Source organism: Leucoraja erinacea, chromosome 2, assembly GCF_028641065.1.
Source record: "Leucoraja erinacea ecotype New England chromosome 2, Leri_hhj_1, whole genome shotgun sequence".
NCBI lineage: Eukaryota > Metazoa > Chordata > Chondrichthyes > Rajiformes > Rajidae > Leucoraja > Leucoraja erinaceus.
Window position 1 is genome coordinate 135,156,304 of NC_073378.1, and position 26,920 is coordinate 135,183,223.

Genomic DNA, 26,920 nt, shown 5'->3' on the forward strand with positions numbered 1-26,920 from the left:
GACCACATCTTAACCCAGACCCGTTACGACAGGTCATAGATAAACACAGGCGAGGTGGATTGTAGACAGGTAGAAGTGTACACACACTAGGTGTGAGACAAAAGGATCAGAGAATTGCCAATTGTGCAGCTAGAGGATTGAATTGTTTCACAGTGTGGGTGTAGAGGAAGACAATAGACAATAGACACAGGAGTAGGCTATTCGGCCCTTCGAGCCAGCACCACCATTCACTATGATCATGGGGCTGATCATCCCCAATCAGTACCCCATTCTCATAATCCCTTGACTCCGCTATCTTTTAAGAGCTCTATCTAATTCTCTCTTGAAAGTATCGTGAATCGGCCTCCACTGCCTTCTGAGAGAGAATTCCACAGATTCACAACTCTCTGGGTGAAAATGTTTTTCCTCGTCTCCGTTCTAAATGGCCAACCCCTTATTCTTGAACTGTGGCCCCTGGTTCTGGACTCCCCCAACATCGGGAACATGTTTCCTGCCTCTAGAGTGTCCAAACCCTTTAACGATCTTATATGTTTCAATAAGATATCCTCTCATCCTTCTAAACTCCAGAGTGTACAAGCCCAGCTGCTCCATTCTCTCAGCATACGACAGTCCCGCCATCCTGGGAATTAACCTTGTAAACCTACGCTGCACTCCCTTAATAGCAAGAATGTCCTTCCTCAAATTAGGAGACCAAAACTGCACACAATACTCCAGGTGTGGTCTCACTGGGGCTCTGTACAACTGCAGAAGGACCTCTTTGCTCATATACTCGATTCCTCTTGTTATAAAGGCCAACATGTCATTGGCTTTCTTCACTGCCTGCTGTACCTGCATGCTTACTTTCAGTGACTGATGAAAGGGGGGGGGGGGGGGAGAGAGGGTGGTGTTTATGGGGGAGAAAGGGAGAGGAGGGGGAAGGGGGGGTGATGGAGAGATATAGAGAGAGTGATATATAGAGACGGAGAGAGAGAGAAGGAGACAGAGAAAAACAATAGAGAAAGAGAGGGAGGAGACACAGAGAGAGAGGGGGTGAAAGAGGGAGAGAGATATAGAGGGACAGAGAGAGAGAGAGAGAGAGAAGGAAACAAGGAGACAAAGAGAAAGACAATTGAGAAAGAGAGGAAGGAGACAGAGAGATAGTGGGTGAAAGAGGGAGAGAGATATAGAGGGACCGAGAGAGGGAGAGAGAGAGGGAGACAAAGAGAGACAAAGAGAAAGACAATAGATAATTGAGAAAGAGAGAGGAGGAGAGACAGAGAGAGAGGGGGTGAAAGAGGGAGAGAGATATAGAGGGACAGAGAGAGGGGGTGAAAGAGGGAGAGAGATATAGAGGGTCAGAGAGAGGGAGAGGGAGAGAGAAAGGGAGACAAAGAGAAAGACAATAGACAATTGAGAAAGAGAGGAAGGAGAGAGTGGATGAAAGAGGGAGAGAGATATAGAGGGACAGAGACAGGGAGAGGGAGAGAGAGAGATAGACGGAGATGGCTTCAGCGTGTGTGTTTAACTGTGCCATGTTCTGTGTTGTTGCAGCCAGAGAGAGTGGGACGGAGGTGGATGGATTGCAGCAGGAGCAGGGCCTCGTTCAGCAGGCCCTGGTGAATGGAGACAGCCCACCGCCCCGCCACTGGCTGGGGGTCAAATCCACCGTGCAGATCGACATGAGCAAGGGCCCTCCGGTGACCGGGGTCATCCAATGGACCGGGCACCTGCCGGGAGTGGACGGGCAGCAGGCTGGTGTGGAACTGGTGAGTGCCCCACTGACCGGGACTCTCCCTGGGAGAGGGAGTGGGGCCACTGGGAACGGGGCCATTGGAGACGGGGCCACTGGGAGAGGGAGTGGGGCCACTGGGAGAGGGAGTGGGGCCACTGGGAACGGGGCCATTGGAGACGGGGCCACTGGGAGAGGGAGTCGGGCCACTAGGAACAGAGCCATTGGAGACGGGGCCACTAGGAGAGGGAATGGGGCCACTGGGAGAGGGAATGGGGCAGCTGGGAGAGGGAATGGGGCAGCTGGGAACGGGACCACTGGGAGAGGGACTGAGGCCTCTTTGAGGCCCCGGCTGTTATCAGGTAACTGAACCACCCTACCAACAACTAGAGAGCGGTCGGTCCTGAGCTACTATCTACCGCAGTGGAGAGCCTTGGTCTAGCTTTGTGTAGGAAGGAACTGCAGATGCTGGTTGGTTGAAACTGAAGATAGACACAACATGCTGGAGTAACTCAGCGGGACAGGCAGCACCTCTGGGGAGAAGGAATGGGTGACGTTTTGGGTCGAGACCCTTCTTCAGACAGCAAAGTTTCCAGGAGCAGAATTAGGAGGAGAACGGAATGTTCAGACCCTACATTCTGTGCCTCCCACTGAATTGGGAGGAATGACCAGGATAGGGCGTCTTTGATTATGTTGGCTGCTTGTCACCGTCATAGTCACAAAGTCATAGAGTGATACAGTGTGGATCAGTGATACAGCATTCAGCCCAACTCACCCACACCGGCCAACATGTCCCAGCTACACTAGTCCCACCTGCCTGCGTTTGGTCCATATCCCTCCAAACCTGTCCTATCCATGTACCTGTCCAACTGTTTCTTAAACGATGGGATAGTCCCAGTCTCAACTACCTCCTCTGGCAGCTTGTTCCATACACCCACCACCCTCTGTGTGAAAAAGGTACCCCTCAGATTCTTATTAAATCTTTTCCCCTTCACTTTGAACCCATGTCCTCTGGTCCTCGATTCCACTACTCTCAAGATTCAAGAGAGTTTATTGTCATGTGTCCCAGATGGGACAATGAAATTCTTGCTTTGCTTCAGCACAACAGAATATAGTAGGCATAAATACAGAACAGATCAGCGTGTCCATATACCATTGAATATATATATATATATACACACATAAATAAACAGATAAAATGCAATGGGCTATTAATGATCAGAGTTTTGTTTGAGGAGTTTAATAGCCTGATGGCTGTGGGGAAGCAGCTATTCCTGAACCTGGACGTTGCAGTCTTCAGGCTCCTTCTACCTGAGGGTAGCGGGGAGATGAGTGAGTGGCCAGGATGGTGTGGGTCCTTGACGATGCTGCCAGCCTTTTTGAGGCAGCGACTGCGATAGACCTGGGCAAGAGACTCTGCGCATCTACCCGATCTATTCCTCTCATGATTTTATACACCTCTATAAGATCTCCCCTTATCCTCCTGGCCTCCAAGGAATAGAGAGAGACCCAGGCTACTCAACCTCTCCCTGTAGCTCAGACCCTTGAGTCCTGGTGGTATCCTCGTAACAAAGGTCGATCTGGTTGATCGAGTCATCTCGGCAGTGCAAGGTCTGCCAGATAGATCTGCTGTGAAAAACTGAAACCAAAACAAAGGTGTGGCTGGAAATTCCCAGCCGATCTAACCAGTTCCAGGAAATAGAAACCAAAATTGCATTAATAATGACCTCAAACAACATCCCTCCCCCCCCATGGCGTAGGAAGGAACTGCAGATGCTGGTTGAAACTGAACGTAGTCACAAAATGCTGGAGTAACTCAGCAGAACAGGCAGCTCACTCTGGAGAGAATGGGTGATGTTTTGGGTCGAGACCTTTCTTCAGAAGATAGATATAGATATGCCATTTATTGTCACTATACATGTACAGTGAAACTGAAAGCTGCTCGTACTCAGTGCATACATACAATTTAGCACAAAAAACAAGAAACAGAAAAAACAAAAAACAGAAGGGAGATGGGGGTTGGAATAGGTGCACAATTTCTGCGACGCTACATACATATATACATATATACAGATGGAAGTCCGTGTTGGGCTGTGAAGTCAGTGCATGTGTGAATTTGAATTAAGAGTAGTTATAATTCTCGGAAAGCAACTATTCCTGAGTCTATTTGTCCTGGATTTGATGCACCTATAGCGCCTTCCAGAGGGCAGCAGGTCGAACAGTCCAAACGCAGGATGGGAGCTGTCTTTGATGATCTTCTTTGCCTTGCTAAGGCAGCGGGAGGTGTAGATGTCCATCAGGGAGGGGAGAGGGCACCCAGAAACGTCACCCATTCCTTCTCTCCAGAGATGCTGCCTGCCCCGCTGAGTTTCTCCAGCATTTTGTGTCTTATAATCCCCCGTGTAGGATCGTTGAGGTACAGTGAAACGTTTTGCGATCAGATCAAGTACCAAACCATCCCTTTCCTCCAGAAACGTCAGCCATCCTTCTCCTCCCCGTTCCCGTCCTGCAGAAGGTACAGAAGCTTGAAAGAGCGCACCACCAGACTAAGGAACAGCTTCTTCCCCTCTGTTATCGGGTTTCTGAATGGTCCTTCCACAAGCTAGGGCACTGTCCGATTCACCTCGACCCCATTGCGGACATTGGACTTTGTCTGTGGAACTGATGTGCTACAATGCTGAGAACTATATTCTGCACTCTGTATCTTCACCTTTGCTCTACCTGTTGTACTGGAGTTTGACTTGATTGTATTAGCGTACAGTATGTGAACTGAGTGGATAGCAGGCAAAAAAAGGCTTTTCACGGTAAGTGAGAATAATAAGCTAAATGTGATGCAACTGGACAGTATTCTCGCCCTGTATTAGTTCCAGTAAGTATTTAACGTAACACTGAATGTAAGCATGCAGGTACCGCAGGCAGCGACGAAAGCCAATGGCATGTTGGCCTTCATAACAAGAGGAGTTGAGTATAGGAGCAAAGAGGTCCTTCTGCAGTTGTACAGAGCCCTAGTGAGACCACACCTGTGTGCAGTTTTGGTCCCCTAATTTGAGGAAGGACATTCTTGCTATTGAGGGAGTGCAGCGTAGGTTCACATGGTTAATTCCCGGGATGGCGGGACTGTCATATGCTGAGAGAATGGAGCGGCTGGGCTTGTACACTCTAGATTTTAGAAGGATGAGAGGGCATATCATTGAAACATATAAGATTATTAAGGGTTTGGACACGCTAGAGGCAGGCAACGTGTTCCCGATGTTGGGGGAGGCCAGAACCAGGGGCCACAGTTTAAGAATAAGGGGTAAGCCATTTAGAATGGAGACGAGGAAACACTTTTTCCCACAGAGAGTTGTGAGTCTGTGGAATTCTCTGCCTCAGAGGGCGGTGGAGGCAGGTTCTCTGGATACTTTCAAGAGAAAGCTAGATAGGGCTCTTAAAGATAGCGGAGTCAGGGGATATGGGGAGAAGGCAGGAACGGGGTACTGATTGGGGATGATCAGCCATGATCACATTGAATGACGCATTTTTGTGCCTATTACCGAACAGATATGTGTAAGAAGGAACTGCAGATGCTAGTTTGCATTGAAGGTAGACACAAAAAGCTGGAGTAACTCAGCGGGACAGGCAGCATCTCTGGAGAGAAGGAATGGGTGACGTTTTGGGTCGAGATCCTTCTTCAGACTAAGAGTCAGGGGAGAGGAAACTAGGGGTGTGAACACAGGTACAGAACAAGTCAGGGCCTGCACCGTTGGCCCAGGAAAGGTGGAGCCCATAATGGTCCATTGTTGGCTGTGGAGGAGGTGATACGAACAATGAAACTAGCAGAACAACTAGTATGGGTGGGGCGGAGAGAGAGAGAGAGAGGGGGGGAATGCAGGGAGTTACTCGGCAATAGAGAAATCAATCTTCATACCACAGATAGACACTAAATGCTGGAGTAACTCAGCGGGACAGGCAGCATCTCTGGTGAGAAGGAATGGAATAGGAATAGGACCACTTTATTGTCACTTGCGACTACTCACAGTGAGATTCTTTGCGTGCATACACAACGTATACAAATAACAGCCACCTACGGCACTGAAGTTACAAAGCATCGCCCCCCCTCCCCCTCCACATTGGTTCCCCATTGCCCTTTGTCTGGTCGAGACCCTTCTTCAGACTCATGCCGCTGGGTTGTGAGCGTCTCGGGTGGAATCCGAGGTGGTGTTGGGCTGGAGTGAGTTTGTGTGTGTGCCCAGGCTCTGGCAGTGGAGGAGATGTTGCATCAGATACGTTGACTTGCAGGACGTGGACCAGGGCGTGACGGATGGGTGCTGGCAGGGCATGTACTACTTCCACTGCCCACCCAAGAGGGGGATATTCGTCCGCCTGGCCTCCTGCCAGCCCGACGCCAGGTTCCAGTCTCTCTCCCCCTCGCGGGACAACTGGCAAGAAGGCAAGGCCATTGGTAAGGGTCAACTCTTCAACCCCGGTGAAGACAGGCGCGGGGGGGGGGGGGGGGGGGGGGGAAGGGTGGCGAGGAATGGGGATGGGAGAGGAGGGAGGAGGAGGGGGAGAGGAGGGGGGAGGGGGAGGAGGAGGGGGGAGAGGAGAGGGGGGAAGAGAGGAGGGGGTGGGGAGAGGAGGGTGGTGGGGGGGGGGATGAGGGGGAGGGAGGAGAGGGAGAGTAGGGAGGGGGATGGAGGAGAAGGGAGAGGGGGGGAGAGAGAGAGAGAGAGAGAGGGAGAGAGAGAGAGAGAGAGAGAGAGAGAGAGAGAGAGGGGGGAGAGGGAGAGAGGGAGGGAGAGAGGAGGGAGGAGGGAGGGGGGGGAGGGAGGGAGGGAAGGAGAGAGAGAGAGGGAGAGAGAGGGAGGGAGAGCGAGAGGAGAGAGGGGGAGAGAGAGGAGGGGGATGGAGGAGGGGGGAGAGAGGGGGGGGAGAGGAGGGGAGGGAGAGAGAGGAGGGGGAGGGGTGTGGATCAGTGTGGGGAGAGTGGGGGGAGGAGATGGGGGGGCCAGTCATTGTAGTGATGGGGGGAGAGAGGGGGGGGTGTGCTGGGAGGGGGTGTGGGGGATGTGAGGGCCAGTGTAGCCATGTTTCCCACACCCTGGCCCTGTGTCGCAGCCGGCAGCCGTGAGTCGTGCGTGGTGACAGAGTTGATCGCTCCCCCCAGGGAGGAGGAGGCGGTGCGTGTCCTGCAGGGGAGGATGCGTGGGATCCAGGGCCACTGTAACTCCTGCTACATGGACGCTGCACTCTTCAGGCAAGGATCCACGCTGTCTGCCCTCTGTGGGGCGGGGACGGACGGGGACGGGGCAGGGGATGGTGGATGGGGACGGGGGAGAGAGAAAGGGACCGAGGAGACAGGAGAGGGGACAGGCCGCTCTTTACCTCAAGACCCAGGGCCACAGGGGCTGGAAGTGGGATAGGGCCTTGTCTCTGTAGGCCTACCTGGAATAGGCCTAGGCTTTGCCCTACCTGTAGGACCCAGGCTTTGGCCTATCTGGAGTAGGCCCAGGCTTTGGCCTATCTGGAGTAGGCCCAGGCTTAGGCCTACCTGGAGTAGGCCCAGGCTTTGGCCTATCTGGAGTAGGCCCAGGCTTTGGCCTACCTGGAGTAGGCCCAGGCTTTGGCCTATCTGGAGTAGGCCCAGGCTTTGGCCTATCTGGAGTAGGCCCAGGCTTTGGCCTACCTGCAGTAGGCCCAGGCTTTGGGCTACCTGGAGTAGGCTTGGCTACAGATTGTCCAACAAGAAGAGGCCCTGTTCCTGGAGAGAACTAACCCATGTATTCCCCCATCGGAATCCCTTTAAGACAGCACGATGGCGCAGCGGTAGAGTTGCTGCCTCACAGCGCCAGAGACCTGGGTTCCATCTCTAGTGAGTCGGATAGAACTAGTGTACGGGGTGATCGCTGGTCGGCACCATCTGGGTGGGCCAAAGGGGCTGGTTCCATACAATACTGCGACTCTAAAGTCTTGAGTTCTAGTGGGAGAGTCCAAGTCCACAGGGCACAGCCTCAGAATAAAAAGATGTTCCTTTGGAAAGGAAATGAGGAGGAACTTTGTTAGGCGGAGGGTGGTGAGGGGGGGGTGGGGGGGGGGGGGGGGGGGGGGGGGTGGGGGGGGGGGGGGGGGGGGGGGGGGGGGGGGGGGGGGGGGGGGGGGGGGGGGGGGGGGGGGGGGGGGGAGGGGGGGGGGGGGGGGGGGGGGGGGGGGGGAGGGGGGGGGGGGGGGGGGGGGGGGGGGGGGGGGGGGGGGTTGGGGAGGGTGGGAGGGTGGGGAAGGGGTGTGTGGGGTGAGGGGGAGGATAATACATCCCCCACTCCCTGTCTCCCCGTATGTGAGGGTGTGACTGTGTCTCTCTCTCCTGCAGCCTGTTCTCCTGCAGCATGGTGCTAGACTCCATGTTGTACAAGACCACTGCCCGCACACAACGCCCAGCTGCCAGCAGATACTGCGTGAAGAGATTGTCAACCCACTCCGCAGGTCAGCACCTGCATCAGGTGGGGGGTGGGGGGGGGGGGTTGGGGGGGGGGGGGGAGGTGAGGGGGGTGATGGGGGTGGCGGGGGGTGGGGAGCGGGGGGGGTGATGGGGTGGGGGGGAGGGAAGCTCTCCAGGGGATGGAGTTTAAGTGAGGGTCTCTCCGATATTTCCCATGCTATGCATTGTTCCCAGCGCTTTAAACCCACACCATGTGTGGGAGAATAATGTTAGTGGTCCCTAATGTTGTATCCTCTTCACCTCATTTACTGCCTTTCCTCTCCACTACCCTCTCCACTACAACTCTTGCCCCTCCCCTCCCCCCCTCCCCTACAACCCCCGCCCCCCCCTAACTCCCCCTCCCAAACCCTTCCCCCTACCCACCCCTCCCCCCTAACTAACTCCCTCCCCCATTGCCCCACCTTCCTCCTCCTCCACCTCCCCACCCCCTCCCTCTCCTACCCCTCCCCTCCTCCACCTCCCCCCACTAACTACCCCTCCAACTTCCCCCTCCACATCCCCCTCCCCCTCCCACATCCCCCTCCCCCTCCACTCTCCTGTTCACCCTCCACCTCTCTCCCCTTCTACTCTCCCTCCCCATTTCCCACACACCCGGTCTCTCTCACTCCCCCCCCCCTCCCCCTCCCCACCCCCGTGTGTGTCTGTGTTGCAGGGACGGGTTTGTGGACTGCAAGAAGGTGATGAATCTGCGGCAGGAGCTGACACAAGGCGGATACTGTGCCCGGCTTCACGTCTGAGAGAGAAAGGTCAGTGAGGAGGAGTGAGGCTTCCCTGGTTCCCCCTGCTCCAGCACCACCTTCCCCCCCCCCCACCCACCCCCCTCATTCCCCTCAACCCCCCCCCCCCCCCCCCCCCCCCCACTCCCCTCCCCCCCCCCCCCCCCCCCCCCCCCCCCCCCCCCCCCCCCTCCCACCCCTCACCCTCCCTCTCCCCTCCTCTCACCCTCCCACTCCCCCCCACTCCCCAATCCAGGATGGGCAACTTGAACATATCTCCAGTCACATGCGAGAGGTTGAGCAGGCTGGGACTCTATTCCTTGGAGCGCAGGAGGATGAGGGGTGATCTTGTAAGTAAGTAAGTAAGTTTATGGGCCAAGTATTCACATACAAGGAATTTGCCTTGGTGCTCCGCCCACAAGTAACAACATGACATACAGTGACAGTTACGAATGACTCAGAAAACACTAAACATTAATAATAATAAAACATTAATGATAAAACACCATTGATCAAGCATGTGAACCAACAAAATACAAGGTGTATAAAATCATGACAGGAATAGATCAGGTAGATGCACAGAGTCTCTTGCCCAGAGTAGATGGATTGAGGACATAGGTTTAAGGTGAAGGGGAAAAGATTTAATAGGAATCCGAGGGGTAACTTTTTCACACAAAGGGTGGGTGGGTGTATGGAACAAGCTGCCAGAGGAGGTAGCTGAGGCTGGGACTATCCCAATGTTTAAGAAACAGTTAGACAGGTACATGGATAGGACAGATTTGGGGGGATATGGACCAAACACGGGCAGGTGGGACTAGTGTAGCTGGGACATGTTGGCCGAGTTGGGCTGAAGGGCCTGTTTCCACGCTGTATCACTATATGACACTAACAAACTTCTACAGATGTACCGCTGAAAGCATAGTGTCGGCTCGCATCACAGTTTGGGAACAGCTCTGCTCAAGACCACAGGAAAATGCAGAGAGTTGTGGATGCAGCCCAGTCCATCACACAGACCAGACTCCCCTCCATCAACTCCATCTACACTTCACGCTGCCTCAGGAAAGCAGTCAACATAAAAGACTGATAAACGGGTCCCGACCCAAAGTGTCACCCATCCATTTTTTCCATAGATGCTGCCTGACCCGATGAGTTACTCCATCACTTTGAATCTATCTTTGAGCAAAGACTTGTCCCACCCCGGTGATTCCTTCTCCCCGCTCCCGTCCGGCTGAAGGTACAGAAGCTTGATAGCGTGCACCACCAGACTCAGGAACAGCTTCTTCCCCTCTGTCCTTCCATAAGCTAGGGCACTGTCCGATTCACCTCTAACCCCATTGCGGACATTGGACTTTGTCTGTGGAACTGATGCGCTACAATGCTGAGAACTATATTCTGCACTCTGTATCTGCTCTACCTATTGTAGTTGGGTTTGGCTTAATGGTATGTATGAATAGTTCATAGTCATAGAGTGATGCAGTGTGGAAACAGGCCCCACTTGCCCACACCGGCCAACATGTCCCAGCTACACTAGTCCCACCTGATCATCTCTCATCCTCCTGCGCTCCAAGGAATCGAGTCCCAGCCTCTCCCCATAGCTCAGACCCTCTAGTCCTGGCAACAGCTGGTCTGTTTGGATAGCGTTGAGAAACCAAGCTTTCCACTGTACCTCGGTGCACATGACAGTAAAAAACCTAAGTGCGTGTGTGTGTGTGTGTGTGTGTGTCCTTGCCTTGCAGACCCCGAGGAGTTTCTCAACGTGATCATGCAGCAGGTGCTGGGACTGGAGCCTCTCCTGAAGCTGAAGTGAGTTTGTGAGGGTTTCATGTTCCTCAATGCTGCAATCTTGAACACAACCTGTGGTGGGCTGGGGAGGGGGGTGAGTGGGTGGTTACAGCATCTGTGCCTTGCCCTTGGAGAGGTGGGGGCTGGACGCTCTGTGAACCCCCGCATCGAGTGAAGTGGCGTGGGGAGGGAGTTCCCAGGCTCAGACCCGTCCTGGTCTGAAGAAGAGTCCCGACCCCAAACATCACCCAGCCTTCATCCCCAAAGATGCTGCCTGACCCACTCCAGCAGTTTGTGTCTTCTGTATAAACCAGCAGCTGCAGTTCCTTGTTTCTGTCGAACAGTACAGCTCAGTACAAGCCGTTTGGCCCACTGTGTCTGTCCGAACATGTGTAAGAAAGAACTGCAGATGCTGGTTTAATCGAAGGTAGAGTCACACAAAATGCTGGAGTAACTCAGCGGGACAGGCAGCATCTCTGGAGAGAAGGAATGGCCGATGTTTCGGGTCGAGATCCTTCTTCAGACTGATGTCGGGGGAGTGTCTCTGTGTCTCTGTATCTCTGGGTCTCTGTGTCTCTGTGTCTCTGTGACTGTGTCTCTGTATCTCTGGGTCTCTGTGTCTCTGTGTCTCTGGGTCTCTGTGTCTCTGTGACTGTGTCTCTGTGTCTCTGTGACTCTGTGTCTCTGTGTCTCTGTGACTCTGTGTCTCTGTGTCTCTGTGTCTCTGTGTCTCTGTCTGTCTTTGTGTCTCTGTGTCTCTGTGACTCTGTGTCTCTGTGACTCTGTGTCTCTGTGTCTCTGTGTCTCTGTGTCTATATCTCTGTGTCTCTGTGTGTCTCTGACTGTGTCTCTGTGTCTCTGTGACTCTGTGTCTCTGTGACTCTGTGTCTCTGTGACTGTGTCTCTGTGTCTCTGGGTCTCCGTGACTTTGTGTCTCTGTGTCTCTGTGTCTCTGTGACTCTGTGTCTCTGTGTCTCTGTGTCTCTGTGTCTCTGTGTCTCTGTGTCTCTGTGTCTCTGTGACTGTGTCTCCGTGTCTCTGTGTCTCCGTGTCTCTGTGTCTCTGTGACTGTGTCTCCGTGTCTCTGTGTCTCTGTGACTGTGTCTCCGTGTCTCTGTGTCTCCGTGTCTCTGTGACTCTGTGTCTCTGTGACTGTGTCTCCGTGTCTCTGTGTCTCCGTGTCTCTGTGTCTCTGTGTCTCTGTGTCTGTGTCTCTGTGTCTCTGTGTCTCTGTGTCTCTGTGTCACTGTGTCTCTGTGTCTCCGTGTCTCTGTGTCTCTGTGACTCTGTGTCTCTGTGTCTCTGTGACTCTGTGACTCTGTGACTCTGTGACTCTGTGTCTCCGTGTCTCCGTGTCTCTGTGACTCCGTGTCTCCGTGACTCTGTGTCTGTGTCCTGTGTCTCTGTGTCCCTGTGTCTCTGTGTCTCTGTGTCTCTGTGTCTCTGTGTCTCTGTGTCTCTGTGTCTCTGTGTCTCTGTGTCTCTGTGTCTCTGTGACTCTGTGTCTCTGTGTCTCTGTGACTCTGTGTCTCTGTGTCTCTGTGTCTCTGTCTCTGTCTGTGTCTCTGAGTCTCTGTGTCTCTGAGTCTCTGTGTCTCTGTGTCCCTGTGACTCTGTGTCTCTGTGTCTCTGTGACTCTGTGTCTGTGTCTCTGTGTCCCGGTGTCTCTGTGTCTCTGTGACTCTCTGTGTCTCTGTATCTCTGTGTCCCTGTGTCTCTGTGTCTCTGTGTCCCTGTGTCCCTGTGTCTCTGTGTCCCTGTGTCTCTGTGTTTCTGTGTCTCTGTGTCTGTGTCTCTGTCTGTGTCTCTGTGTCTCTGTGTCTGTCTGTGTCTCTGTGTCTCTGACTGTCTCTCTGTCTCTGTGTCTCTGTGTCTCTGTCTCTGTGTCTCTGTGTCCCTGTGTCTCTGTGTCTCTGTGTCCCTGTGTCTCTGTGTCTCTGTGTCTCTGTGTCTCTGTGTCTCTGTGTCTCTGTGTCTCTGTGTCTGTGTCTCTGTGTCTCTGTGTCTCTGTGACTCTGTGTCTCTGTGTCTCTGTGTCTCTGTGTCTCTGTGACTCTGTGTCTCTGTGTCTCTGTGTCTCTGTGACTCTGTGTCTCTGTGTCCCTGTGTCCCTGTGTCTCTGTGACTGTGACTCTGTGTCTCTGTGACTATATCTCTGTGTCTCTGTGTCTCCGTGTCTCTGTGTCTCTGTGTCTCCTTGTCTCCGTGTCTCTGTGACCCTGTGTCTCTGTGACTCTGTGTCTCTGTGACTCTGTTTCTCTGTGTCTCTGTGACTCTGTGTCCCTGTGTCCCTGTGTCTCTGTGACTGTGACTCTGTGTCTCTGTGACTGTGACTCTGTGTCTCTGTGACTATATCTCTGTGTCTCTGTGTGTCTGTGTCTCCGTGTCTCCGTGACTCCGTGTCTCTGTGACTCTGTGTCTCTGTGACTGTGTGTCTCTGTGACTGTATGTCTCTGTGACTCTGTGTCTCTGTGACTCTGTGTCTCTGTGTCTCTGTGTCTCTGTGACTGTGTCCCTGTGTCCCTGTGTCCCTGTGTCTCTGTGACTCTGTGACTGTGACTCTCTGACATTGACCCTGTGTTTCAGGTCGGAGGGACACAAGGACCAGGAATGCTACTGCCACCAGATCTTCATTGACCCCGACGATGAGCTGCTGGTGCCCACGGTACAACAGCTGGTGGAACGTTCCTTCCACAGCAACCACCTCAAGCTGGCCGAGGTGAGTGAGTGAGTCACCTAAAGGGCCTGTCCCACTACGACACTCTCATCACCTCCACCTCAAGCTACACCACTCGCATCACCTGCCTCCACAACACAAGAAGTGTAATACACCGAAATATAATCGCCACATTGGGAATGAACTTATCTACAACAAACCTAAGGACCGATAACTTTTAAACAAACAAATAGTTTATTTAACGCCAGCGTCACGCGCAAGACAGCGTACGTCAGCGTGTGACAGGGCGCACAACATGATGAAACACCCAGATGTCGCCTGAAGATTTTGAACATTCCAAAATCCAGGGGTGACAGGAAGTCAACTCACGCCCCGACCACCTCACGGCAATCTCTTTTCAGGCTGTGGCCGAAAATGTCGCCCTAGTGGGACAGGCCCTTAAACAGCCCCCAATATTTATTGTCTCCTGGAGACATGACCTTGAAGTTGGCCTCTTTTCCCATCATACTTCTCCAGTAATAATAATAATAACTTTATTTATAAAGCACTTTAAACAACTGCAGTTGCCACAAAGTGCTGTACATGAGAACTCATGGACAAGAAGTTATTACAAACCATTAAAAACCGTAAAACAAAGGACTATAAAACAGTAAAAATTAAAAGTCATTAAAAGCACTAAAAACAGGAGCAATGTCTCAGCCAGTGTCGAAAGCCAGAGAATAAAAATGAGTTTTTAGGGTGGATTTGAAGATGGACAGTGAGGGGGCCTGTGTGATGTGCAGCGGCAAGGTGTTCCAGAGTGCCGGAGCAGCAACAGAGAAGGCTCTATCCCTCAGTGTGCCATGTTCTCAGGTCAACTCTACTACAAGTGCACAGCTTTCTTCTCATTCCCACAACTGGGGCGGCACGGTGGCGCAGGGGTAGAGCTGCTGCCTCACAGCGCCAGAGATCCGGGTTCCATCCTGACCACGGGTTTGTGCGTTGGTGCGTTCTTCCTGTGACCGTGTGCATGGGTTTACTCCAGATGCTCTGGTTTCCTCCCACGCTGCAAAGACATGTGGGTTTATAGGTTAAATGGCCCTAGTGTGTAGGATAGTGCCAGTGTACAGGGTACTTTAGGCTGTGCATGCCATACACAAGAAGAAGTGTACAGGGTGATCGCTGGTAGGTGCGGATTCGGTGGACCGAAGGGCCTGTTTCTGTGCAGTATCGGTAAAGTCTGAAGACTAAATCTCCTCCTTCACATAAAATCCATGCCTGCACTTCATTGCAGCAAGAGTCAAGTGTGCATTATTGTCACATGTCCCGAAACTTTATTCTTAGGGCTTTATTCTCTGGAGCGCAGAAGGTTAAGGGGGGGGACTTGATAGAGGTTTTTTAAAATGATCAGAGGGATAGACAGAGTTGACGTGGAAAAGCTTTCCCACTGAGAGTAGGGAAGATTCAAACAAGGGGGCATGACTTGAGAATTAAGGGACTGAAGTTTAGGGATAACATGAGGGGGAACTTCTTTACTCAGAGAGTGGTAGCTGTGTGGAATGAGCTTCCAGTGAAGGTGGTGGAGGCAGGTTCATTTTTATCGTTTAAAAATAAATTGGATAATTATATGGATGGGAAGGGAATGGAGGGTTATGGTCTGAGCGCAGGTATATGGGACTAGGGGAGATTATGTGTTCGGCACGGACTAGAAGGGTCGAGATGGCCTGTTTCCGTGCTGTAATTGTTATATGGTTATTATATGGAAACGTAACGTTAAGATTCTTGTCTGCAGCAGCGCAAGAGGTTTTAGGTTAAAGATACAGCACGGAAACCGGCCCTTCAGCCCAGCGAGCCCGCACAGACCAGCGATCACCCATTCACACTCGTTCTATCCTACACACAACTTACCAAAGCCAATTAACCTGCAAAACCTGCACGCCTTTGGAGTGTGGAAGTAAACCGGAGCACCTGGAGAAAACCCACGCAGGTCACGGGGAGAGCGTACAAACTCCGTACAGCCACTAGGGACAATTTACAAATTCACCAAAGCCAATTAGCCTACAAGCCCACACGTCTTTGGAGTGTGGGAGGAAGCCAGAGCACCCGGAGAAAACCCACGCAGGTCACGTGGAGAACGTACAAACTCTGTACAGGCAGCACCCATAGTCAGGATAGAACAATACAGTACAGGAACAGGCCCTTCGGCCCACAATGTCCATACTGAACATTTTTAGTTGAGTTTAGTTTGTATACAGGGGTACAGTAGAAAGCTTTTTGTCGCGTGCTAGCTGGTCAGTGGAAAGACTATACATGACTACAATCAGGTCGTGTATACATGTTTATAAGGTCATGTGATAGGAGCAGAATTAGGCCATTCAGCCCATCAAGTCTATGCCTTTCAGTCGTGGCTGATCTATCTTTCCCTCTCAATCCCATTCTCCTGCCTTCTCCCAGTAACCCCTCACACCCGTACTAATCACAAACCTATCCATCTCTGCCTTAAAGGTATCCACTGACTTGGCCTCCACAGCCGTCTGTGGCAATGAATTCCACAGATTCACCACCCTCTGGCTAAAGATATTTCTCCTCATTTCTATCCTAATGGAACGTCCTTTTATTCTGAGGCTATGTCTAGTCCTAGACTCTCCCACTAGTGGAAACATCCTCTCCACATCCACTCTATCCAGGCCGTTCACTGTTCGGTATGTTTCAATGAGGCCCCCACCTCAGCCTTCTAAACTCCTGCGAGTACAGGCCCAGTGCCGTCAAGAGTGCACAAGAATCTCACCCCTTCCTCCACTCCGAGAACAAAGTGGGAGCCAGCTTGGGGGAGCCGCTGAGATCATGAGAGGAATAGATCGAGTAGATGCACAGTCTCTTGCCCAGAGTAGGGGAATCGAGGACATAGGTTCAAGGTGAAGGGGAAAAGATTTAATAGGAATCCGAGGGGTAACTTTTTCACACAATAGACAATAGACAATGGGTGCAGGAGTAGGCCATTCGGCCCTTCGAGCCAGCACTGTCATTCAATGTGATCATGGCTGATCATCCCCAATCAGTACCCCATTCCTGCCTTCTCCCCATATCCCCTGACTCCGCTATCTTTAAGAGCCCTATCTAGTTCTCTCTTGAAAGCATCCAGAGAACCTGCCTCCACCGCCCTCTGAGGCAGAGAATTCCACACTCACCGCTCTCTGTGAGAAAAAGTGTTTCCTCGTCTCCGTTCTAAATGGCTTACTCCTTATTCTTAAACTGTGGCCCCTGGTTCTGGACTCCCCCAATGTCGGGAACATGTTTTCTGCCTCTAGTGTGTCCAAACCCTTAACAATCTTAAATGTTTCTTAACCCTTCAAAGGGTGGTGGGTGTATGGAACAAGCTGCCAGATGAGGTAGTTGAGGCTGGGACTATCCCAACATTTAAGAAACAGTTAGACAGGTACGTGGATAGGAAAGGTTTGGAGGGATATGGACCAAGCGCGGGGAGGTGGGACTAGTGTGGCTGGGATATGTTGGCCTGTGTGCACAAGTTGGGCCGAAGGGTTTTTTTCCTCGCTGTATCTCTCTGCGACTCTATAACGGAGAGATACCTGGCATGGGGGGGGGGGGGGGGGGGGGGGGTACAGGACAGAGTGGAACCATTGGGTTACTATACTGAATACCTTCTCTGTGCCCCTTATGTGGCCACTCTTTGCATACCTTGTGTGTGGTTTGCAAAACGAAGAATCTCACTGTGACTTGTCACACGTGAGAATAAAGTTTCAATCAATCAACAATCCTCCCTCCCACCCACCTCGCAATTTAACTCTTTTCACCCCCAGGTTCCCTCCTGCTTTATCATCCAGATGCCTCGCTTTGGGAAGAGTTACAAGATGTTTGAGAAAATCATCCCTTCTCTGGAACTGGACATCACCGACCTGCTGAGTGAAAAAGTAGGTACACAGAGGTAGGGGGTGAGGGGGCACAGGTATGCCGCCTCCCCCCCCCCCCCTCCTCCCCCCCCCCCAAATCTCCCCCTCCCCCCTCAAACCCTCTCCCCCCCACCCCCCCCCCCCCCTCAATTTCCCTCCCACCCTGCCCCCCACACCCCCCTCAAATCCCCCCCCCCCCCCCCTCAAATCTCCACTGCCCTCAAATCCCCTCCCCCCTCAAATCCCCCTCCCCCCTCAAATCCTCAAATCCCCACTCAAGCATCCTCAACCCCCCTCCCCCTCAAATCCCCTCTCCCCCTCAAATCCCCCCCCCCCCCCTCAAATCCCCTCACACCCTCAAATCCCCCCCCCCTCAAATCCCTCCCCCTCCCCCCTCAAATCCCCTCCCCCCTCAAATCCCCTCCCCCCTCAAATCCCCCTCCGCCCTCAAATCCCTCCTCCTCCCTCCCCCTCTCAAATTTCCTTCCCACTGCCCCCCCTCAAATCCCCTCCCCTCAAATCCCTTCCCACTCCGCCTCTCCCCCCCACCCTCAAATCCCCTCCCCTCCCATCTCATCAAATCTCCCTCCCACCCTGCCCCCCCTCAAATCCCATCCCACTCTGCGTTCCCCTCCCCTCCCCCTCCCCTTCCCCCCACACCCAACTCCCAGTTCCCCTCCCACTCTCCTGCGCCCTTCACCCACCTCTCCCCTCCAGCTCGCCCCCCCCCCCCCTCCTCTCCCCCCACCCTCACCCTCATAGTCTGTAGTTTGTAGTGGGCTTTTAAATGTGTATATGTGGGGGGGTGGGGGGGGTGGGGGGGGAAACTTTTAAATCTCTCCCCTGCACGGGGAACCGACCTTTTCCCTGTCGGGTCTCCGTTGCCGTTGGGGCCGAGCGCCGTGGATGTTTTTAATGTCCTTGGAGCGGCCTCCAACCGGAATGACCTGGAGGCTCAAGTCACGGAGCCTGCGGAGCCCGCGGAGCTGCGGACCTACCATCATGGAGCTGGCCGGCTTCAGAGCGTGGAGAGCTGCGGTGGCGCGCTGCTGCGACCCGACTCCGGTGGATGGTGACACCGGGAGCTCACGGGTCCCCGGTGGGAGACCACTTTGCGGGGCACCGGCAACGGCGACTTCTCCCGCCCGAAATGCGGGGTTGAGTGACCTGGAGCGGGGCCTCACAACGCCCGGCGCGGCTTTAAATGGCCGTGGGACTTGCTAGCGCCCACCGGGGGCTCCAACATTGGGATCCGGGGCAGGGCCTTATATCGCCCGGCGCGGCTTTAAGTGGCCGTGGGACTTGCTAGCACCCGCCGGGGCCTTTGACTTTGACTTTCACTTCGGGAGAAAAATGGAGAGCAGGGGAGAGACAAGACTTTGCCTTCCATCACAGTGAGGAGGAGATTCACTGTGATGGATGTTTGTGTGAATTGTGTTGGTGTGTGTCTTGGTTCTTTTCTTGTATGACTGCAGAAACCAAATTTCGTTTGAACTTCACGTGAGGTTCAAATGACAAATAAACGGTATTGTATTGTATGATGTCACAATTGTATACACTTTATAATGTCTCCCCTCAACCTCTGTCGCTTAAGAGGAAACAATCCACCTCTATCTAACCTCTCCTCGCAGCTAATATCCTCTCTTCCAGAAGGTTCCAGCAGGTTTTCCCTCAGCTAATACCAGAGGAGGTTTACAAGAATGATCCCAGCAATGAGTGGGTCAACCTATGATGAGCGTTGGTCGGCACTGGGACTGTACTCGCTGGAGTTTAGAAGGATGAGGGGGCACTTCGTTGAAACGTACAGAATAGTGAAAGGCTTGGATAGAGTGGATGTGGAGAGGATGTTTCCACTAGTGGGAGAGTCGAGGACCAGAGATCACAGCCTTAGAATGAATGGATGTTCAATTTGGAAGGAGATGAGGAGGAATTTCTTTAGTCAGAGGGTGGTGAATCTGTGGAATTCTTTAGTCAATAGTCTATAGTCTATTTAATTGTCATTTGGACCCCTGGAGGTCCAAACGAAATGCCGTTTCTGCAGCCATACATTACACACAAATAGACCCCAGACACAACATAATTTACATTTTACATAAACATCCATCACATCGCTGTGATGGAAGGCCAAAAAAAAACTTATCTCTCCCCTGCACTCTCCCCCCCCCCCCGATGTCAGAGTCCAAGTCAAAGCCCCCGGCTGGCGATGGCGATTGTCCCGCGGCCATTAAAGCCACGCCGGGTGGTGCGAGGTCGTGTTAGAAACCCCGGCGTGTGCTCGCAGAGTCCCGCGGCCATTCCAAGCCGCGCGGGGCGGTGATGTCAGGCCCCGCTCCAGGAGCTCTTCAACCCCGCAACTCGGGCGGGAGAAGTCGCCGTTGCAGGAGCCCTGAAAAGCGGTCTCCCTCGAGGGATCCGCGGGCTCCCGGTGCCGCCGTCCGCAGACCCGCAGTAGCAGCCTCCGCAGCAGCAGCGGCAGCTGGCAGCGGCAGCGCTCCTCCACCGCTCCACCCGCTCCGGTCTCGGCCAGCTCCGCGACGGTGAGGTGAGTCGGCACCAGAGTCCCCGGCTTCTCTGTTGGAGGCCGCTCCTCGTTGCGGCCTCAACGACAACGGAACCCGACGAGAAAAAGGTCGGGTCTCCAGTGTAGGGAGAGATTTAAAAAGTTTTCCCCCCCCTCCCCCACCTCCACCCCCCACACACACACACACCCCAACATAAAATAACAAAAACTACATATAAACACAGACAAAAAATAATAAAAACGTGGACAGGCTGCAGAGGCCGCTGCTGACCAGAGTCGCGCCGCCTACCGGTTCGGTATACGGTATACGGTTCGGTTTACCACAGAAGGCCATCAATGGATACGTTTAAGGCAGAGGTAGGTAGATTCTTGATTAATACGGGTGTCAGGGGTTATGGGGAGAAGGCAGGAGAATGGGGTTAGGAGGGAGAGGTAGATCAGCCACGATTGAATGGTGGAGTAGACTAGATGGGCCGAATGGCCTAATTCTGCTCCTGTAACTTCTGAACTTATTGTGGAAGTTTGTACCGCACCGACTGACCTGTGTTGTTCCCTTCTCCCTGTGTCCTCAGGCCCCAGGGGGTGCTATGTGTGCAGCGAGCTGGCCACCCAGGAGTGCGAGGACTGCTTCAAAGACAAGCTCTTCTCCAAAACGGGCCTCAAGCAGTTCTGTGACATTTGCTGGCACCAGGTAAAAGCGCCCACCTCTCCCTCAGAGCCCTGCCATTAGAGACAGCGCCGAGACAGGCCCTCCACACTGACCCACACGCCCCACCTGTTTGTGTTTGTCTTTGGCCCATATCCCCCTCAACCTGTCCTATCCATATACTTAGAGTCAGACAGCCCTTCGGCCCAACGCCTCCATGCCGACCAACAGAGCCCATCTAGGCCAATCCCTGCATTTGGCCCATATCCCGCCAAACCTTTCTTATCCATGTACCTGGTTAGACAGTCGTACAGCACGGAAACAGGCCATTCGGCCCATCTAGTCTGTGCTGACCGCAATGTCCCGTCTACACCAGTCCCATTTGCCTGCGTTTGGCCCGTGTCCCGCAAAATCTTTCCTGCCCATGAGCTCCAATTTTAGGTGATCTCTAACTCCCCTCCAAGACATTGCCCCTCTCCTTCCCCCCCTCCCCCCCCCCCACCCTTTCTTTCCCCCCCCCTCCCTGCTCTGTGTCCCCCCCCCCCCCCCCCCTCCCCCGCCACTTTCCTCCCTCTGGCTTCACAATCCACAACTCATGAAACCTCTCGCACCTTCTGCTCTTATCTCAGGCCTTTCTTCCAACCATCTGCCTATCAGCCCCTCACCCCGTGCCCAACCTATTACCCTGCTGCGCTTTTCCCCGCCTCTCCCCTTTCCCAGAGCTCTTCCCTCACGCCTCCCTACACTCAGTCTGAAGAAGGGGTCACCCATTCCCTCTCTCCACAGACGCTGCCTGTCCCGCCGAGTTACTCCAGCTTTTAGTGTCTATCCTTCTGACAAGGGGTGCAGGATGATGGGGGGGGTCACTCTTATTACTCACGCCATCACTCTCTCTCATCACTGGCTGCGTTACTCCCCCCCCCCCCCCCCCCGGTTCAATCCCATCGCTTGCTGCATTACTCCCTTCCCTCGTTCACTCCCATCAATAGACAATAGGTGCAGGAGTAGGCCATTCGGCCCTTCGGCCATTCAATGTGATCATGGCTGATCATCCCCAATCAGTACCCCGTTCCTGCCTTCTCCCCATATCCCCTGACTCCGCTATCTTTAAGAGCCCTATCTAGCTCTCTCTTGAAAGCATCCAGAGAACCTGCCTCCACCGCCCTCTCAGGCAGAGAATTCCACAGACTCACAACTCTCTGTGAGAAAAATGTGTTTCCTCGTCTCCGTTCTAAATGGCTTACCCCTTATTCTTAAACTGTGGCCCCTGGTTCTGGACTCCCCCCCAACATCGGGAACATGTTTCCTGCCTCTAGCGTGTCCAAGCCCTTAACAATCTTATATGTTTCAATGAGATATCCTCTCATCCTTCTAAACTCCAGAGTGTACAAGCCCAGCTGCTCCATTCTGTCAGCATATGACAGTCCCGCCATCCCGGGAATTAACCTTGTAAACCTACGCTGCACTCCCTCAATAGCAGCAATGTCCTTCCTCAAATTAGGGGACCAAAACTGCACACAATACTCCAGGTGTGGTCTCACTAGGGCTCTGTACAACTACAGAAGGAGCAATCACTGACTGCGTTATTCCCCCCTGGTTCACTCCCACCACTGATTGCGTTACTCCCCCCTTGCTGCAGGTTCACTCGCAGGCGTCGGGGCGCCGGTTCACGTGTCGTTGGCGCTGCGTTGCCCGACGGGGTACGAGGGCGGGCGTTGGGCGGGGGTCCCCCGCGAGCGGATGCAACTCTTCGCTGTGCTGTGCATCGAGACCAGCCACTATGTATCCTTCGTCAAGTACGGACCGCAGAACAGTGACTGGATGTTCTTCGACAGCATGTCCGACAGGCACGGTGAGGCTCAGCGGCACACCGCTCACCCACTGGTTCACACCCACCACTGACTGCACACACCCCCTGGTTCACTCCCACCACTGACACGCACACCACTGGTTCACTCCCACATACTGCACACCCACGGTTCACACACACACACGTTACTCACCCAGGTTCACTCCCACCACTGGCTGCGTTACTCCCCCACACACACACACACACTGATTGCGTTACACACCCTTGCTGCAGGTTCACTCGCAGGCGTCGGGGCGCCGGCACGTGTCGTTGGCGCTGCGTTGCCCGACGGGGTACGAGGGCGGGCGTTGGGCGGGGGTCCCCCGCGAGCGGATGCAACTCTTCGCCGTGCTGTGTATCGAGACCAGCCACTACGTATCCTTCGTCAAGTACGGACCGCAGAACAGTGACTGGATGTTCTTCGACAGCATGTCCGACAGGCACGGTGAGGCTCAGTGGCACACCGCTCACACACACACACACACACGCACGCACACACACACACACACACACACACACACACACACACACACACACACACACACACACGCACACACACACACACACACACACACACACACACGCGCACACACACACACACACACGCACACACACACACACTCATTCACTCACACCTTGCTGACCAGCAACACAGCAATGGATGGAGTGACGCTTTATTGCCATACCTGACCAGTCCCAGTGAAAGGGTCGGCACCCTTCTTCACATTGTCTGTGGAATTCTCTGCCTCAGAGGGCGGTGGAGGACGGTTCTCTGGATACTTTCAAGAGAGAGCTAGATAGGGCTCTTAATAGTGGAGTCAGGGGATATGGGAAGGCAGGAACGGAGTATTGATTGTGGATGATCAGCCATGATCACATTGAATGGCGGTGCTGGCTCGAAGGGCCGAATGGCCTACTCCTGCACCTATTGTATATTGTCTATTGATTTAGTGGTTGGGGGGAAAAGCTGTAAGAGTGGAGATCTCTCGGGAGAGGTTGGGCAGGCTGGGACTTTAGTCCTTGGAGCACAGGAGGCTGAGGGATGATCTTACAGAGGTGGATAATATCATGAGAGGCACGTCTCTGGAGTGTGGGAGGAAACCGGAGCTCCCGGAGAAAACCCAGCACCAGTAGTCAGGATGGAACCCGGGTCTCTGGCGCTGTGAGGCAGCAACTCTACCTGCTGCACCACCGTGCCAACCTATCCTCCCACATCCCAAAGACGTGCGGGTTTGTGGGTTAATTGGCCCTCTGTAAATTGCCCCCTAGTGTGTAGGGAGTGGATGAGAGAGTGGGATAATATACAACTAGTGTGAACGGGTGATCGATTGGTCGGCATGGACTCAGTGGGTCGAAGGTAGACACAAAATACTGGAGAAACTCAGTGGGTCTCGACCCGAAACGCCGCCAATTCCTTCTCTCCACAGATGCTTCCTCAACCCGTTGAGTTTCTCCAGCGTTTTGTGTCAACCTTCGATTTTACCAGCGTCTGCAGTTCCTTCTTAAACAATGGGTTGAAGGGCCTGTATTGTGCGCTGTGTCTCTAAATCACCACTAGTGTGTAGGGAGTGGATGAGAGAGTGGGATTAGATGGAGCGAGCGTGAAGGGGTGATCGCTGGTCAGCATTGTATTGTATTCAAATTTATTGTCATTGTTTCAATTTGAGACAACGAAATGAATTTCCCTTACAGGCAGTATCATAAAAAAAAATAATTTTAAAAATAAATAATTAATAAAACATATTAAAAATAAAATTGAAATTGAATTAAAAAAAAAAAAAAAAAAAAAAGCACAAACACAGAAAGTCCACGACACAACATAACATAAATGGCACCAAGGTGAGGATGGCACCATAGTCCAGCCAGCCTCCCCTCCGTGTTCATCCGTGGTCGGGGCCTTCCGAGCACCCGCAGTCGCCGCCCCGGGTGGCCCGATGTTCAGGCCCTCACGCCGGGGCCTGGTCAGCATGGGCTGGGTGGGCTGAAGGGCCTAACATAGAAACATAGACATTAGGTGCAGGAGTAGGCCATTCGGCCCTTCGAGCCTGCACCGCCATTCAATATGATCATGGCTGATCATCCAACTCAGTATCCCGTACCTGCCTTCTCTCCATACCCTCTGATCCCCTTAGCCACAAGGGCCACATCTAACTCCCTCTTAAATATAGCCAATGAACTGGCCTCGACTACCCTCTGTGGCAGAGAGTTCCAGAGACTCACCACTCTCTGTGTGAAAAAAGTTCTTCTCATCTCGGTTTTAAAGGATTTCCCCCTAATCCTTAAGCTGTGACCCCTTGTCCTGGACTTCCCCAACATCGGAAACAATCTTCCTGCATCTAGCCTGTCCAACCCCTTAAGAATTTTGTAAGTTTCTATAAGATCCCCTCTCAATCTCCTAAACTCTAGAGAGTATAAACCAAGTCTATCCAGTCTTTCTTCATAAGACAGTCCTGACATCCCAGGAATCAGTCTGGTGAACCTTCTCTGCACTCCCTCTATGGCAATAATGTCCTTCCTCAGATTTGGAGACCAAAACTGCACGCAATACTCCAGGTGTGGTCTCACCAAGACCCTGTACAACTGCAGTAGAACCTCCCTGCTCCTATACTCAAATCCTCTTGCTATGAAAGCTAACATGCCATTCGCTTTCTTTACTGCCTGCTGCACCTGCATGCCCACCTTCAATGACTGGTGTACCATGACACCCAGGTCTCGCTGCATCTCCCCCTTTCCCAATCAGCCACCGTTTAGATAATAATCTGCTTTCCCGTTTTTGCCACCAAAATGGATAATGGATAACCTCACATTTATTGCCTGTTCAGTTTCTGCGCTGTGTCTGTGAAGTAAAGTGACAATGTGACGGTGCTTGTGACCCACAGGTGGGGAGAGCGGCTACAACATCCCATCGGTGACGGCCTGCCCCGAGGTTGGTCAGTACATGGACATCCCTCCCGCGAAGCTGGCCAAGCAGAGTGGCCGCGACATGGCGGGAGTGGCCAAACGGCAGTTCTGTGACGCCTACATGTACCTGTACCAGAACCCCAGGATGGCCGTGTACAAGTGACCACATCCGCCCCCCCCCTCCACAATCCCACCTACTCCACACACCCAGCCCCAGTGGCCCTGACGCTGGTGGTCTCGCACCTCCCACACAAGGGACTGTCTCTCCAGCTCATCCAGCCTGGCCCAGCATCCAGCGTCCACCTATTCCACACACCCAGCCCCAGTGGCCCTGTCGCTGGTGGTCTCGCACCTCCCACACAAGGGACTGTCTCTCCAGCTCATCCAGCCTGGCCCAGCATCCAGCGTCCACCTATTCCACACACCCAGCCCCAGTGGCCCTGTCGCTGGTGGTCTCGCACCTCCCACACAAGGGACTGTCTCTCCAGCTCATCCAGCCTGGCCCAGCATCCAGCGTCCACATGCTCCACACACCCAGCCACAGTGCCAGCGAGTCTGGCCTGCTGCTGCCTTGCAGAGAAACATACACAATAGGTGCAGGAGTAGGCCATTCGGCCCTTCCAGCCAGCATCGCCGTTCAATATGATCATGGCTGATCATCCCCAATCAGTACCCCGTTCCTGCCTTCTCCCCATATCCCCTGATTCCGTTAGCTAAATCTAACTCTCTCTTGAAAACATCCAGTGAATCGGCCTCCACTGCCCTCTGTGGCAGAGAATTCCACAGATTCACAACTCTCTGGGTGAAAATGTTTTTCCTCGTCTCAGTCCAAAATGGCTTTACCCTTTATTCTTAAACTGTGGCCCCTGGTCCTGGATTCCCCCAACATCGGGACTATATTTTTCCTGCATCCAGCCGCTCCAATCCCTTAAGAATGTAATATGTTTCTGTAAGATCCCCCTCTCATCCGTGTAAATTCCAGTGAGTACAAGCCCAGTCGACCCATCCTACAGTAGGGAGGGTGTCCCAGCTTATCCAACCTGGCCCAGCGTCCGCAGACGTATCCCCAGTGACAGTGAGTCTGGTGTCTCACACCCTACAAGGGGCAATGTCTCCCCGTCTCCTCCAGCCCGGCCCAGCTTCCAGCGTCCAGATTGCTTTCCCAGTCTCCTGCTTTTTATAGGAGACTGCCAGATTTATATTGCAACAGTACATTTATAAATAAAGAGATTTATTTCATTTTTTATGTTGTGGTGTGATTGCTGTGTGAAAAACCATTGGAGATATTACCCCTTTAGTTTAGAATGAAGATGTAAAAAGCTGCAGTAACTCAGCGGGAGAGACAGCATCTCGGAGAAGGCATGGGTGACGTTTCCGGTCGAGATCCTCCTTTGGAAGGTTTAGTTTAGAGATACAGCATGGAGTCGGGGCCCTTCGGCCCACCGAGTCCATGCTGGCCAGCGATCACCCCGTCCCCGTACACTAACACTATCCCACACACACTAGGGACAAGTTCCAAATTTACCAAAGCCAATTAATCTACAAACCTGTACGTCTTTGTGGAGTGTGGGAGGAAACCGGAGCACCCGGGGAAAACCCACGCAGGTCACGGGGAGAACGTACAAACGTACAAACTCCGTACAGACAGCACCCGTAGTCAGGATGGAAGCAGGGTCTCTGGTGCTGTGAGGCAGCAACTCTACCCGCTGCACCACCATGCCGCACACCCCCCCCCCTCGAAATCTGAACTCACTCCAT

General features: G+C 53.3%; 1 protein-coding gene across 1 annotated transcript; it reads left to right on the forward strand.

Moving 5' to 3' along the window:
* The first annotated feature begins 1,451 nt into the window (after nt 1-1,451).
* LOC129706124 (ubiquitin carboxyl-terminal hydrolase CYLD-like) lies at nt 1,452-26,401 on the forward strand. The gene is given in 13 exon segments (XM_055650125.1): nt 1,452-1,745; nt 5,987-6,149; nt 6,806-6,944; nt 8,055-8,118; nt 8,121-8,167; nt 8,836-8,914; nt 10,509-10,702; nt 13,268-13,400; nt 17,156-17,264; nt 20,339-20,457; nt 22,052-22,264; nt 22,496-22,706; nt 25,141-26,401. Coding segments are annotated over 13 exon segments (1,920 nt in total). The 5' UTR covers nt 1,452-1,481; the 3' UTR covers nt 25,326-26,401.
* The last annotated feature ends 519 nt before the right edge of the window (nt 26,402-26,920 follow it).